The following is a 17,263-nucleotide window of genomic DNA, read 5'->3' as shown; positions in this document are numbered from 1 at the left end:
ATAAAGGCAGCGATAGACGTAGAAGAGTGGCAGTGTGGCCATCTGGAGCAATGCTGAGAGAGAGAGAAGGTCATTGGCCAGTGGGCCCCCCCTCCCCTTCAACCCCCATCTCCTGCAGCCCATAATAGCTGCTCTGGTTAGAGTCCAATTGGCAGGAGGAAGTCATTCCGTTGCCATAGTAATGGAGGTTGGGGTGGGGGTACTACAGCTGAGACATCTGGGGGATTTAATCTAGGCTTCATTATTATTCATCTAATTAAATCAGAGACACACACGCAGGCACATGCACACACCCTTAAACACCTCTGCAGCTGCCCTGCTACCATCGTTACCCCACTCACAGACAAAACAAAATGACACAAACTGAGACATGAATCTATCCTAAAACACACAAATCTACTTGTGTCATACAGCATTACTGTGGAGCTCCACTGCACAAGTTTGAACATGAACATTGCTGCTAATGGCAGTGACCAGGTATTCTGATATCCAGAAATATTTTTTTGCTAGAATGCTAATACTAACATCTGTTACTCCACACATCAAGGTTGTTTTTTTTTACCAACCTGACCAGTCAAAGAACAAACTTTTGGTGATGTCAGCTTTCTTTAGATATATTGCTTTCTCACTACTGTTTGAGACATTTTGTGGATACAGTGATGTGTGCAAATGCCCATAGTATGCAGGAAAACGTCTTTTGGGAAAATAGTGTGAAGGTACAGCAGTGTCACTCTATCTCTATTGTAGCCTCACTTTCGGTGTATTTTTCCCTAAAAACATTTCCCAGTGCAGTTTTATCCATTTGAATCCATTCCTCTCTTCTTCTTACCTTTGACAGTGACATGGACAGTCTGGTTGATTGACACCTGGGGCTGGATCAGAACGCTACACAGGTAGGTGCCCTCGTCCGCGCCCTTCTGCACGTCCGTCAGCCGCAGGGTGCCGTTCTCAAACACCACTTGACGATGATTATCAGGCAGCTGCATGCCGTCCTTCAGCCACTTGATGGAGTAATACGGGTAGCCAATCACACGGCATGTTATGTAGGTGTTCCTGCCCGCCACTGCGGTGATGTCCCGCATGGGTCTGATTCGGGGCGGACCTGGAGACACAGGGAAGAGAGGGAGGGGATGGAGGGAGGAGGCCGAGAGAGACACAGAGGTCGGAGAGAGGGGCAGATGAGGTGAAGGAGGTCATGGCAGAGCAAGGGAGCAGCCACGGAGACAGGAGGTGAAGAGATAATGGTTGAGGGATAGAGTGATTGGGGCAAGTTGAGAGGTGGAGAGGGAGGTTAGTTATGCTCCCTTTGCTAAAATCTGATTGAGGATATGTGTTGATTTTTCACCTACTCATATATTCTGTGTATCTAAATGATTGTGTGTATTTCTGAATTACTCTCAGATATATAGAAAGATAGATAGATAGATAAATGCATGTACTGTGAGTGTGTGTCAAATGCAAAGTGATCTATGCCTCTCACTATCCCTCATGTGTTTGTATAGAGTCAGGTGTAGAGTGCATTTATATTGAAAAGCAGACAGGCACCTCTTACGTTTATGCGCGCTTGGTACTCGGCGCTACCGGCCGAGTTGCGTGCGACGCAACGATACACTCCTCCATCTCGAATGAGCGGGCTGCTGACATTGACGTGTGACACGGTCAGGCCGTCAGACAGGGTGTACTGGCTGGTCTTGTAGGTGGAGTCTCGCACAACAGGCTCATCGTCCAGCGTCCAGGTGATGGAGGGGGGCGGGGCTCCTTTGGCCGCACACATGAGGGAAAAAGGCTCGCCGGGGTTCACCACCCGCTCGCTGAAGGAAGACACGATACGAGGAGTACCATCTGAGTGGAGAAACAGAGAGAAAGAGACAAAATAGAAAATGACATAGTGAGACGATCTGGAAATCAGCAAGTTCAACAACGGGGGTTAAAATCTGCTTATGCTGATGGTTTTGTGTATTTATTAGATGACACACAACCCAGCAGTGTCTTATTTATGGATGTATCAATGACATTTGTAATGGCAAACAATTTATGCACCGATATTCAAATGAAGAATTCAACAGTAAACGTAGAAGCTATAAATTTTAAGACTGTGGTTTCCTGTTACAGTGTTGTAATAAAATGCCTGCTGCATCCCTGTTTATACAGCATCTGTTCTTGTTTACTTCTCTGACAGTCTCTGTCCACATACCCTCTAGCAGAATAATGGAAAAGTCCTGAGCAGTGTGGCCCTTGCGGGAAGCGAAGCACTGGTAGGCCCCAGAGTGGAACTTCTGTGCTGCGGTGATCTGCAGCGTGTCATTGTGTTGTCCCTGGATGGAGATGTGCTGGTCTGGGACGATGGGCTCCGTGTTCCTGTACCAGGTGATGGTGTATTCTGGAGAGCCCTCCACAGTGCAGGTGAAGAACAATGTGCTGCTGATGCCAGTTTTCAGATTCTTAGGGGACAAGGTCACTCGGAGCGGATCTGAGAGAAGGAAGCACGAGGTCAGAAAACATGTCCGACAACATACATCCAGACAAAAACGTTAAAACATACATTTTCTTACTTTTGGTTTAGGCATTTCCTGTTTTATGTTTCACTGTAAAGCAATTTGTATCTAAAAAACTACATGTAATTTTTTATTCTGATAATATTACTTTTGTTTTTTTTATCATATAAAGTATGTGTTGCTTAAAAACTACTCTTTATTTTCTATTTGGTATTGTTTAAACTTGATGTCCACAAGTTTTTAAAGGGTTTTCTGTTATAAATGCAAGGATTATAAAATGTTATGGTACCACTGTACAATCAATTATAAAAATAAACCCTTTAATTAGTTGTTATTATTCTTGCAAAACATGAATGATTTATTGAATAATTTATAAACAAATTATAAATCTTTTACTGGTACGCCTTATAATGTGATACCAATTTTCTCATCTCTTAAATGACTGTAAAATAATTCAACTGGATTCAAAACATGACACCTGGATTCATGTAGACAGCAGGCGTTTACATTCACAGAGACAGGGAGAAGGAGAGAGAGCACAATCAGTGGTGGTGACTCAATCATTTCGACGCACTCATTAAAAAAGCAGCTGGAGATATCTCTTCACATCTCTGTCCACTTGTGTGTGTAAGTGTGTCTGTGTGTGTGTGTTTCTGTGTGTGAGAGAGAGAGCGTGTGTATGTACGTGTGTGTGTGTGTGTGTGCAAATGTCAGTGAGCAATAAGGCAGCTGGTGGTGTGTGCTGGGGGGCATTGCTGTGCCTCCCAACCCCCCCCTCACCCTGTCAGAGTCACAGAGTGTGCTGCCATGATGTGCCCACTGGCAAAGCCTACCGCCTCTCCATTCTCTCCCTCTGTCTCGCCTTCTCCCGCTCTTTGTTTCTTTGTATACTTTACACAATGTATATTTATCTCCGCCTCTCTTATTATCTTGTTATTACATTGTTGATAATGTCATTCCAGCAGTGTCTGGATGTCTGATCGTCTCCTTTTTGACCCCTTGTCTTTATCTCCGTCTTCCTCACCCTCCTTCTTTCTCTCTGATGGTGAATGGTGCTGGCAGCTCTGTTACGGATTCAGTCTCAGTCAATTACAGCCCTGTCCTCCCGTTTTGAGACATGATATGATGGGGCATCATACAGCTCGCACACGTTTGTTACAGACACACTCTAGGTGCGATTTATATGTGTGCCTCAAACCAAAAGAAAAGGAGTTTGTGAACATGTGCGTCTGTCAGCCTGATTCACTGAAAAGACAGCGGGAGTGTGTCAGATTGTTTGCAAATGTGTGTGTAGTCGTGCTCACACACCTATCACGTGAAGCTGTCCAGACACCTCCTTTGAGCCAAAACTGTTGGTGACCTCGCATGCATAGCTGCCGCTGTCATCCTGCCTCAGGTCACTGATGACCAGCCCTGTCAAACGCCGTGTCCAGCGGGCATCTGAGGGTATCGGGCGACCATCTTTCAGCCAGCGCACGGTGGGGCCGGGGTAACCTCCCGCTGTGCAGGGGAGCTCGATACTCTGGCCCGCGTACACCTCCCCTGCTTGGAAACTGTCCAGGATGGTGGGTGAGGACTCGTTGGGGTCTGGAGGGCAGAGATTGGATCATTATTTTGTCAAGACGAAAAGAAATATAAGACTAACATGAGTAAATTAGACAGAGAGGGAACCAAGCTGCTCACCCATTACGGAGAGCCTGGCTCCATTGCTTTGGCGCGTCTCGCCGCTGTACTTATGCTTGGTGATGCACCGGTATGTGGAGAGGGCATCCTCCTTCTGAACATCAGAGATGTAAAGAGCCCCGAAGGAGGTCAGCGAGAACCTGTTGCCTGAGGAAAACATATTCAGTGAAGACAAATATTAATTACCCCCAAAGGAAAACTACTGACAGACAGAAACATCCAGTGAAAATCCTGCACTAAGATGATTGTTCTGGTACAGATCCATTGTGCTCATTGCAAAACCTTATTGTGCAAAGAACAAACAGCTGCCTGAACAGTTGGCACTACCTGCCTGATAATGTTGCTTCCCAAAACTTGGCACTCTTTTAAGGTGTGGAGGACACACAGCGGTCACTTACACCACCCACAGATAAAGCAAAGACAGATTTACTATCCCTCTACACACAATGTAAAACACTCGGGTACCACATTATCTACGCCAATCTGACTAACATTCATACAAGTGCAGTGTAACAAAAATAGAGGGCCAAAGATCAAGTGTGCCACTATGTGATGGGAGCGGCCTGTTTTCATGCTGTGCTCACTGAATGGAGGAAGAGAGTGAAACCAAAAGCAGAGAGACATAGAGGAGTAATGAGCACTAGTCTGTTTAGCCAGGTATGCGCTGTAAAATTGTCAATGTTGCACATTTAATCTTGCATACAGACACACACACATATACACTCATTCTCTTTTGCTTACTGTTTGTATTTGTTTTGTGTTTTCTTGAAATACTTGGACCTTATTCCCAAATCCTATGCCATCCAAAAAAAACATCTTCCAGATTCACCACTGAACAGATTCAAATAAAAGAATATATCTCATGTATCTAGAGGGATATAGGTTCACATTTTAAGGTAACTCAGACATCCATTGACTGGATCTGAAGCTACAACTAAGCCTACATTTTGATGAAAGGCTGTAAAGATCCCATGAAACAGAATCTTTTGAAATTAAACTGATTTTCTCTTCACAATTAAAAGAACACACTCTGTGTTTAATGTTGCGCCCCTACATCCTGTTTCAAAAGGAAATACATCACATTAAGGAAGCAATGATATCATGTCATGGGACCTTTAAACATATAGCAACAGTCTCCCAGCTCAAGTCTGACCTATTTTAAATGGTTTGAACAGAATACAGTAAGCTTTAACTATCGCCAACATTAACTATCGCCCATGTCTGGATCCAAAGAGACCAGCGGCTGGATTGGCTGCCTTCATGTGCACTTGTGTATTTATCAGTATAAGTGTTTTATCTACAATCTCTGTGTTTGTCAGGATCTTGCAGTGGGTTGAGCAGGTATGCTGAAAGTAGCAGTTATGGACTGTGCATGTGTTTACATGGAATATACTGTATGACCCAAGAGGAGGCACAGGCTGCAATTTCACTGCAGCCTTTGTTTGCCCCCCAGAATGAAGCCTTACAGGATAATAAGCACTTTAAGACTGCTACTCCCACAACACCGATGACTCGCCTGTCACAACACTCTGACATAGGCAGAGAGAGAGAGAGAGAGAGAGAGAGAGTCAGCTGGATCTGTCAAAGCCACACTTTCTGTCTTTAGCATGGGGCTGAATTCATCCCCTCTGCAGGGACGTGCTGCTGATTCAATCACATTATTTCCTTCACTATCTGTCCATCTTAACTGAGTGGCTTGTTCAGAGAATCAGCCCGTATGTAGTCGACTCTCTTCATCTCTTTGTGTGAACCCTTGTCTGTCTCACCCTTTTCCTCTCTCTCTCTCTCTCTCTCTCTCTCTCTCTCTCAGCCTCTTATCCCAGTCTCCAAGCAGAGTGGCAGACAGAGTAAAATATTAATTACTAAATCACTGTGCTCCCTCAGCTTTTATTCATGCTGACTTGACTAGATAACGAGAAACAGAGCCAATGTGCATTAAACGCGCACATACACACACATAGACACACGCAGACACAGCTGCAGCAAAACATGCAGACATGCATACACGCGGGCGCTCTGAGTAGAAAAAGGGTGCAGTTGTTGGTGTTGCATAATGTTGTTTTTCACTTGTGCCACCTTTACATTACACTTAAATGTTATAGTCTCTCTCTTGAGGTACGACAGTTTGATTTTCCACGTATTGAACGTTTTTACACATACCTGTAGTCTGCCCTGATTTAACTCATCCCTATTCATTAAGCATCTAGAATTACGTCTCAAACATGTATGTATTTTTTTTTATTTCATCTGATTGGAGGAAATATGTGAAATGCACAGAGGAAGGCCCTTGTTGATCCAACTGGTTTTTTTTTCCAGTTTTCTCATGGAAGAATTTCACCAAAAACTAAATAGATTGAGACATATACATTTGTGTGGGATTTAAACCTGTATTTAAACTTTTTTCTGGTATGTTGTTGGTATGGGTTCAAGGAGTGGTCTTTTAGCAATCAAAACTATCATTTGAACATTTTGGTTTGCACATGCCATGAACTAGGAAACCAAAGGGACCATTAGGTAAAAAAAAAAAAAAAAGGAAGTGCCCATGGACCTATAAAAAGGCTCTGAACAGACTATTTGGAGGTTTACTGCACATATTTTTATCAACTATAAATGGTTTTTTAAAGAGTCCTTTCACCCAGAAAGAAGCTTTTTGAAAGAAGCTGTATTGCCTAGAGGATGGCACACATTATTGGATTTTGTATGAGCATTGGTCAGAGTCTCAATGAGACCCATTCATGGAAAAGATGCAACATCTTTCATTCATTCAGAAGGGTCCTGGGGGGGGGGGGGGGGGGGGGGTTTAAAATTTGTATTTGTATTTGCTGGATCAGGAAAATAATGGGCATTTTTGACAGAAAAAAGGTTAACAGTATTGAAAATTGAAACTATTTAAATTGCAGTGTGAAGTATTATTCTCAATCTTTACAAAAACGCTAGACATACATTTAAAAACAGAGAAACAAAATATTTGAGTTACACATTTATACTACTTTTAGAACATTTCATAATTGATCATTTTTTTCTTATAATGAAAAACAAACAAGTTTATGTCCCCCACACCTCTCTCATGCCTTTTCCAGCTGTCATTGCTTTTACTGTGTACACGACACATAATGCATAATAGCATACTTCTTCAAATCAAGTCAGACTATTATATGCAATTTTAGTCCTTTATTTGTCTGCCCTTGTCTGTTGTCTGATTCAAACCCACAGACTGCTTGAAAGGGGAATATAAATGAACGATGCCCATGAGCAAGGCACTTAAAATCCAACTGCTGTATTGACTGCGTGCTCAGTGGTGTGACTGTGTGTTCACTGCAACTGTACGGGGCATTACTCAAATTAATCGTATGTCCTTAGTGAACCTTTTTCGTGTAATAAAGGTTCACTTTCATTTTATTTTCTAATCCGACAAAATGCCCACAGCCTCACACACTCACAACAGGCCAGACCTGCTGCTATGACAAATTCCAAAGTGGAGGAAGGAAAAAGGAAAATAATGGAAATATAAATGTGCGAGAGAGAATAGGAAAAAATGCATGACAGAGAGTCTATAAATAGGATATATACTGTAGCCCATGTGGGTCCAAGACTTTGTGCGTGTAGCATGTGTTTGTGTGTGTGTGCGCGAGTTAGTAGCAGCCTCATTTTCTCACATGCAAATGAAGGCGTCGGCGCAAAGATAACGAGGCCCATATTTCCACCTCCTCAGTGGGGCCATTATTTATTGATGCTCTGCATCTTTCCCCCTCCCTCCCACTCTCACGCTTTCTTCATACTCTCCCTGTTGCTAGGGTCTTCTCATCGCCATCCTGTTATGATTTCGGTGTACTTTCTGCAATTATTAAAGCGCAACGTGTTTACAATCATCAAGGACAAAACCATGGAACACACTGGATTGTGTAACTGCAAAAGTCATAATGGTGAATTGGTGGTAGAAGTTAAGAAATTAATTTAAAAAAAATAGCATAACTATGAAGTTGCTAAATATATCTTTTCAGATGTAAAAAGGTTTTATATATAATCACAAATATTTTGATAAAAACCTACAACATCAATCTGGAACTTTGCTGGTGTCTAAAGTTCCACAGATTGTCCTTAAAATAAGGACAATCTGTGGAATTTATTTAGCTTTTAAACCTTCAGGAATACTCAGCTGTGTTAGATGTCAAAATAAGGCTGTGAGTCTCACCTCCTCTCAGAAAGTAGTGGAAAATACTTGGGGCCTGGTCATTAGCAGTTTTATGTGCTGGTCTGAAACTAACTTCTCTACTCTCAACAGGAAACTAATTTAGCTCTTGCAAGTGAATCTGACCTACATGCTTTAGATGAGCAAATTTCCACACTATCAGGACTAATCTATTTTAGGAGACAACCTTTTTACTCTCTTAGCAGGAATTATCTTATGACTTTAACCTGTGTGAAAAACAGTTTTTCTTGTATGTGAAAATGAACATGCAGCAGTTATAGCTCTAAGTGAAAATACCGGTGTTCCTATGGGAGTTCCCAGTATGGACCCCATATCTAATCAGTTTGGAAAAGGCTAATGAGCTATCGAACTCACATCCCTGTTTTCCTTCTGGCAGATCACTACAATCTGATCCCTGGAGTCTTCATCTTACTCAACACTGTTGATGGTCAAAGGCAGTGGTTCCTTGCCTTGAAGGGGTTTCCCAGTTAAATGAAGGTTAGTGTATTTTCTCTGCTCATTATGATGACTAGAAGTTAGCACAAGGAGAAAATGTGCCAAAACAACTGAGGGTCAGAGGTTTCACTCCTCCACAAACTGACAACAGTCTAAATCCTCAGATAGATTCCTACAGTGCAATATGTTTATCCTTTAAAGAGTTGTGATCTAAAGTTAGCAGCTTGGAAGGAAACTGACTTTAAACACTCATTCAGAGGGTTATTTTTAGGTTTTTTTCTCCTGCATTAAAACCCAGCTGTAGATTAATTGTACATTTTTGTACATTTTTCTGCCTCAAGCCCTTCAAAAGAAAAATTGAAAGTGGTTTTCACTTTCAGTTTCTGAGGTATCTATCTATAGTGACATGTTGCTGAAATACCTACACATTACCTGAGGCTTTAATATGAGGCGATAAACATCACATATTCTTATACACATAGTGTATGTCTGCCTTTGTAATTGATATGAAGGGCAACAATAAGAAATGATGTGTAATTCTTTAGTTCTACTCAACTTTTTTAAAATAAAAACAACTGTGTGCAGTTGCTCTAAACTTTTAACCAAACATTCATTGTTAACAATTCTTACTCAGTAAACTGGTTTATTTTCAATAAACCTTCAAAAGAGGAATATAGTTAAGTAAGACATTTTGGAGATATAACTTTAATATTTTTGATAAAAAAAAATCATATTTTATTTATGTATTTCATGAGCAGAGCAGTTAATTGATGTAAACTTGATGGCCGACAAGCATTTTGCCACATGAGATCCAAATATTCCCAAAACACTGAAACACATATGCATGCAAGAACACAAATGAACCCACAATGAATATGAACATGAAAGTTTAGTGAGCTGTTGTAATTTGGCAAACAAAATGAAGATTATGTCCCTATAAATGTTTTAAGTTGAAAAATTGGGTGATATTGTGAGTTTGACGTTAGAAAATTGCATTCTGTATCTCTGCCGTACTCTTGCTCTCAACGGCAAGTTGCAGAGAAGAATTTGAAAGAAGGTGAGAAGAGAGAGGGGAGGAGGGACGGATCAAAGACTTGTGACTGTCACAGAAAGAAGAAGAAAGAAAAAAAAAAAAAAAAGCAGCATATTCCGGAGATATTCTCTGCGGTGCTCACAAATGCAGACATGCTTATGCACACACACACACACACACACACACACACACACACATGCATGCACATACAGAATCACCAACCAGGCTTAAAATAGGACAAAAAATATTTCCCTGTTGGAACGAAAAATAATAAACTATGCTATAAAATTAGCACCGTGGAGTCAGTGAATGGCAGAGGTCCGGTTTTGCAGCAGAGGAATGTGTTAAAGCAGAGATTTGATTTAGAGAGGAATGAGTGGAGGCAGGAAGAAAAGACAGTAGAGGAGTAAAGCAAAGGGAAAGATGGAGAGCAGAGAGGAAAACTGTGGAGGAGATAACAGTCCATGTCTGTGTGCTCCCCTCCTTTCAAAACCTTTATGCAAAAAAAAAAAGAGGTGTTGCATCTGTATTCAAAGCGAGCACCCACTCCACCCTCCCGTTGCTCTCTCCCCTCTCTCTGCTGTGTACATTAAAAGCCCAAGTAGAAGCAGGTGTCAGCCAATTAAATATATACACTTTCCTGGCTTTTATTCTGCTGCACACTTACTTAACATCTATGAATGGCGCCCTCTTAACTCCTTTCAATTCACATTCAAAGCAGGTTTTATTGGCACAACTGATGTGTAACAACTAATTGTGCAATGGGAGCCCACCCCGCTGCATCTCCTCCATAAAAGAGACTTTGTTAACACGACCGAACTGTTCAGACGGAGCACGAGTCACTCTGCCAGTTAAGGCTACACTGCATGAGCAATATCTGAATCTCTGCGCTCAATTCTTTCTTTTCCCCTTCTTCTCTGTCGCTTGTTCATTTTCTGGAAAGGAGGGCGAGACGCAGGACGTCGGAGGGGGAGAAGGAGAAGAAGAAGAAGCCACGGCTCTGTCATGTTTTCATTAAAAAGCCACGCTTCACTGTCTAATCCTAACTGCTGTCCTCTTTCCTAACCAATTCTGACTGCTTACCTCATCTTTCAATCATGCCCTCTCTGCCTACCCCTTCCCGCTGTGTTGTGCTGTTCACCGACTCACCGTGAGTAAAGGGGATGCTGGAAAGTTGAGGGGGGACAGAGGTGAGGAGCAGACAAAGGTGGAGGTTGAGGAGAGGCAGGGGGAGAGAGAGAGACGCAGAGCAGACAGACGGAGCAGAGTCCAGTTTCCACTGCGATGGGACCACGTCTCTTCTGCTCCACTGACTGCTCTGTCCCAATTTGCCCTGTGTGACTTTAAACAGTAAACACTGGGGGAGGGGATGATGTGGAGAGGTGTTGGGGTGGGGGCGGCCTGTGGAAGAGGCTGAACGGACAGCGGGGACAGACATAAAAACTGTTCATATGCAAAAGACGTCGTTTGCGTACATATAACTCAACACAACGCTGCAGAGACGCCATGTTCCCCCCCATAAACCCGTCCAAACCAGACAGGCAGACGATGCTGCATAAAGCTAAATGGACCATCTCAGATAGAGGGAGCGCTGAGGAGATTAAGCATCAGTAGAGGCATCAGAGGAAACGAGGGATGGAGGGGAAAGAGGGTGGGAGGATAGGAGAGAAATGGTGAGAGATGTAGAAATAGGACTCCATTATTCATGACGTGTGTTTTATGTGCTTGGTGACATCTGGGACAGCAGTGATAATGAGAGTCCCGGGAGAGAGAAACCACATACATACGCACACACACACACACACACATACACACACACACACACACATCCCGATGCACCACACCATACAGAAAGCGTGCCACCATGGTCCAAACACCTACCCTCAACTGGATATCCCATTAACTCCTATTGAACTGTTAATTGTATGTGAACTAAGGCTTAAACATTGAAGTTCTTTAAAAAAAATGTCACTCAGTAAAAGTAAACATCCAGCGGCAGAGGTCTCGCCCCTCCACCTTGTTTTGATTTAGCCGCAGATAAGAGACAGAGCTGGATATATGTTGTGTATCTGCCATCATATGTGTGTGTGTGTGTGTGTGTGTGTGTGTGTGTGTGTGTGTGTGTGTGGTGTGTGTTTGTGCAGCAGTTAAGCCCTCTCTCTCTCCATGCTGGGCAATGACACTCCTCTGCCACCAGCACTCTAATAGGGAGGGACCAGGCAGCTCACAGTGCTGCTAATGCAGCTCACTGCCCCGGGCCATGGGCTAAGCTGGAGTACACAGCATCACACACACACACACACACACACACACACACACACACACATTTACGGTGTTTACCAGAAAGGACAGTTGAGATCCCCAACTGAAAGCCAAATGAACATAAATACACTCAGAATCAGAGTATCAAATATCACAATCTCACATTTACCAAAGTCAAATAATAGAAATGATCGTCCACATCAGAATCATTATCATCAACAGCTAGTTGAAAGTGCTGTGTAAAATCCTCTGTGTTGCTCTTTAGAGGCGGTAATCACCGAAGATGGTTTGAAAGTAAAAGAGATCTCTGCTCAACAACATTCAGCGGGTAAAGTTTGAATCTGCATCCCATCTGCCAAACAGGAAGAAGCCTCTTTCAAAACCTCTCATTTTTAATCTGTGGCTCACAGTTCAGACTATACTGCTGTCTCCTGAAGGTGCCATAAAGATGTTTGTATTCATTCACCTGAGGGAGATTGGTGCAGTGGTGCAGTGGTTAGCACTATTGCCTCACAGCAAATATACTAAGTTTGAACCCAGAAATTGTCAGTTTGGTCGTCTCTGCATTGGGTTGTTCTCCCTGTGTCTGCGTTTTCCTCCCACAGTCCAAAGACATGCAGGTTAAGTGATTTGGAGACTCTAAATTGCCTGTAAGTGTGTTTCCTGACTACTGTATATGTTTTTGACTTATAACAGACTGGTTACCAGTCCAGGGTATACTGGTATAGGCTCCAGTCCGCTTGGGTATTGACAATGGATGAATTTACATCCGCTCTTCTCCAACAACTCGTCTCCATCATCTCCTCTGTAATCTTCTTACCTATTCAAGGTAACTTTGATAAATTAAAACAAATTAAATTGATGATGGTCAGATGCTTCCTGTTCATTGCGTTTTGCATGGTGCTTGTCCCTTCTGCTTTTTCATAATTTAGTTCAAAAATATATTTTAGGGTAGAATCTCAAATCGGTTTTCAAAACTTCTCATCTTGTCATCATCTTGGGATGAAGGCTGATTAATGTATCTGATTGTGATATGGTCTTTTAAAAACAAATCCCCAAAACAAACAGTGGGTACCTTTACAAATCTGGCAAAGTGTACATAGTGTTCTGTATATGTTACTAGATATCCTATCATCACATTATCTACTGAATATACATATACTGGACATTAATGTAGACACAAACTGGCAATATCACTCTTTGCAGGAAACCATCCCGTTGTCCTGCAGGTGACTTGCATCTGCACAATACTGAATTTTAATTTTGGAGTGAAACAAACCCTCTTTATGTTATAAATCCACAAAGAAAATACTGATTGCCATTGGCTCTGTATCTGTATTTGCTCTGTATAATATGTATATTATAGTGTATGCAGGACTGAATTGTTAACTGAAGTCTAAACAGAGTGTGACAGTACAGAGAAACAGAGTGAGCAAACATGCTGTAACCATGTTGAATTATTGACTTGCTTACACATGACATTTTCTATGTACATACTAATCCACCGCACCAACAAACAACAGCCGAGAAACATGGCACCCTTTTCCTCAGACATTTCTATCACATTAACCCCAGAGCAGCATTTTAGATCCGCTCACCTCCTTCACCTTCCCGCCCACCGCAGTCAATCAAGGCCTGCAGTGTTGATCTGGCCTTTATGTGTGTTTGGACAGCTAATAGTGAGGCGGATCAATAGGTCTGATTGAGATGTCATGTAGGAACATGGCACTTGGATGACCACCAGGGATCCCATTTGATCCCCGATCATGTCTGCTGTCGGTCTCCGGACAACCAGCTGCATTCACAGCAACACCGTAAAAAAGAAATCTCTCCATCAGTATCACTAAAATATGAAATTTATCACAAAAAAAAAAAAAAAAATCAATGTGGAATTTGTCTATTATGGGCTTCATTAACTATATCTGATTTTGGCATACACCTCCAGTTACTAGTTTTTATTTCCCTTAATTTCCCTTATTATACTGGGAAATGATATGGGAAATTTATTTGAATACTCTAAAATGCAGGTAACAATGATTATTAACCATTGCTGAATGATGTCAATTTAAACCATTACATTAAGAAATGTTATAAGGATTAGAGAGAAAATGACTAAGAAGAAGACAGGAATGAGTCCCACAAAGATGGAGGGAGTAAATCAGAACCAAACTTGTTGCCATTGCAGCGAGCTGTTGAGTAAATAAGCATTTCCTTAAATACAATTTCTTAGTAGAGCCTGCTGTAATCTTCTCGCACTAATCCTTCTTTCACTAGCCTAAACAAAAGAGTGGAAGAAAGCGGGAGAAAAGGGGTAAAAACCTCTTTACTCAAATCCTATTTCTTAACCCAATCCATGCCACATAAACCCTCTACTCTCTTCCTCTAAGCCTTGACACAAGCTCTCCTGCTTTCACTTTCCTTAACGACTCCAAGTGTGTGGTAGAGGGGAAGACTTACAATAAGAAGTGCAGATTAACAACTATCCTTTACAGAGCCAGTGAGTAAAAATTATTTGGTTACTCTCATTTGATAAAACACTAAAATGATCCTGCAGGAGTTGGACTGGATGATATGACCTTAAATCTATGTAATGATCCCCATATCTATAACAATATTTTGTTTATACATCACTGCATATGTTTTCTTTCTCATTGTTACTTACTTCTGCCATGTTTAATTATAGTACGATCAGTTGAGGATACTGTGCTTTTGGCTTATTGGTTAGTTGCTTCTGGTTATTTATTGTAGCTACTTTATAAGGTAGATATTTATTGAAAATATCAACAAATCCTGAAGATTCCTGCAATAATATAATAATGATAATAAACTTGTAAAGAAATAAAAAACAAAAAAATCTATGTAAATTACACTAATCCACTGAATCATGATTTTTCTACTTGTTTTGTTTTGTTGTGTAATATTGTTTTTCCCAGATCTCAGAAATTAATTGGCGAATACAGTGTTATTGTAACCAATAGAAACGATGGCAAAAGCTGTGAAAATAAGACCCTAGTTTTTAATAAACTGTAATTATCTTTTAAGACACATGATTAGAAATTTGTAAATCAAAACCAGACTTCGCCAACTCTCTCTCAGTTTTCTCACACAGCCTGGCTTGGAGGGTGAGATAGTGGCCAGATTTCTGTCAGAGTGATGTGCTCGCAGGGGCTTTCCCATCTCTCCCTCTTACACTGATTGACACTGATACACTGATGCACTGTAAACATGCTCATACTGCATATGTGTGTTAGTCTCTGCGTGTGTGCGTGCATGTACTTCTGTGCTGGAGTGTATTTGACAGAGACACAAAGAGAAAAAAGGCAGGGGAAAGCGATGGCGGCGGCGATAGAGTGTGTACATGTCTGTGTTAAGTGCACGTGAGCAGGCGTGTGTAGTAGTGTGTAAATAGTCAATAATAGCCGACACTTGTCAGCCCTCTGCTCCGTACACACAAAGCCCGTGGTTGGGCCATTGTTGAACTCCGCCTCTTCGCTACCCCCCCCCGTAACTGGGCCTCTCAAGCAGAGATAATTATGCCTATTGTGCCCCTTGCACACGCAGACAACGTGCACACACGCACACACACACTTGTTTGTGCTAATTAACACACCCACCACGTGCCTACTCAACCTAACTGAGTAAAAGATGGCTGCCAGCACCCCATCTGTTCCTGCCCCGCTCTCAGTCGCTCTCAGCACATTGGGGCAAATGTGAGAGGGGCAAAAATATCCAGTGAAAGTGGAAGAAGCACAGAAAGAGGTGAGTAAACTCATTTAGTTGCATTAGAAACTTGTTTTTAGAGGTTAAAAATAAATATATTTCCATGTTATTTTGTCATTCCTTAGTTAGCTGCTCATTGTTAAGTTTATATGTTACTGCCATGTGTATATATACATTGTAGTGACACTATCAGCTGCATGATTTAGTCTTTAATGTCTCCCACTAACCCCCACCCAATGCCCTGCTGTGTGCCACATGGGACAGAGGAGGGATGGGTGAGGGAGGGATGGTGTGAGACCAGTAGGGGGGCGGGGAGAGGGCGACAGTCGATGGGGTTATGTTCCATGAGCCCTGGGGACGCCACGTGCTCCCGGACCTCCTCTGTCACACCACGTCCTGAGCATAACAAGACAGCCGTCGCACAGCAGATCGGAGCAGAGCACGGCCTTAATGTTTCCCGATTTAATGTTTAATGAGCGCTCCGTATTCAGGCAGGTTCATGCAAAATCTGAAAATGGCTTTATTGTGTTTCTTTTGAGGGGGATGTGTGGGTGTGTGCGTGTAAGGGGCAGGCTTGTACATTTGCTCTTTCTAGAGGTGAATGTGTGTCTATGTGTCAGACCGGTGTTTACAAGAGTCTGCGGTGTCCCAGACAAGTGTATCTATTAATGTATTCCTGCTCTGAGTGCACAAGCACAGATTTACAAACAGACACCGTGTCCTCACACACCCCTGCTCTCCATGAGGTCCCTCTGCCTCTGTCACCTCTCTCCTCACTGCACCTGTGTGGAGCCTTATGACACTAACTTTTCAATTACTGAGAGGAAGCTGCAGTATATACATACTGTATGTGAAGCCTTATATATGTATATATATATGTACATCGCTTTGAATGATTCAGCATACTTTTTCAAAGCTTTGCCGTCAAGTTCTAGTGTCTTTTTTTCACTGTTAAGTATATAACAAATGAAAAAAAAAAAAATTGTGTTCTTATATTCAATTCATTAAAATTAAATTATTTGCTAATGTTGTACTGCAGATGATGAAGTTATGTAGTGGAGATCAAGTAATGAACTTAGATTAGTTACTGCAACTTGCTAAGTCCACTAATTGATGAACCCAACTGTAATTTTCCAAGTGTTTCCAATTAACCCCTGTGGTACTCTGTGTGTGTGTGTGTGTGTGTGTGTGTGTGTGTGTGTGTGTCTTTGCTGGACTGTCTGACTTCCAGCAGAGACCCCCGGGGCACAGGATTGATCAGTAATGTAGCCTGTAAGTGACCTCGCCACCCGGTGACACCCATTAGGATCCAAAATCACATTAAGGCCTGATAATGCAGCATTTAAACGCTGACGGGCTAACACAGGTTAAATCCAACCTTACTTTCACAACAGTGGCTACACTAGACCGATGTGATCAGATACA

General features: G+C 42.1%; 1 protein-coding gene across 3 annotated transcripts in view; it reads right to left on the bottom strand.

Moving 5' to 3' along the window:
* LOC137195413 (cell adhesion molecule DSCAML1-like) overlaps positions 1-17,263 on the bottom strand; it is a 53,935-nt gene that overhangs the window by 20,482 nt on the left and 16,190 nt on the right. For 2 of the 3 annotated variants that reach the window (XM_067607749.1, XM_067607750.1), the window contains exons 4-8: positions 4,179-4,325; positions 3,804-4,082; positions 2,195-2,470; positions 1,546-1,842; positions 830-1,102 (exon numbers count right to left, since the gene is read on the bottom strand). In XM_067607749.1, the coding sequence (XP_067463850.1) occupies positions 830-1,102; positions 1,546-1,842; positions 2,195-2,470; positions 3,804-4,082; positions 4,179-4,325 (1,272 nt within the window). Of the gene's footprint in view, positions 1-829; positions 1,103-1,545; positions 1,843-2,194; positions 2,471-3,803; positions 4,083-4,178; positions 4,326-17,263 lie in introns of those variants that run through there. The other variant, XM_067607751.1, reaches the window with a different exon arrangement.

Source organism: Thunnus thynnus, chromosome 13 (genome assembly GCF_963924715.1).
Source record: "Thunnus thynnus chromosome 13, fThuThy2.1, whole genome shotgun sequence".
Classification (NCBI taxonomy): domain Eukaryota; kingdom Metazoa; phylum Chordata; class Actinopteri; order Scombriformes; family Scombridae; genus Thunnus; species Thunnus thynnus.
This window is presented reverse-complemented; position numbering and strand designations above follow the sequence as displayed.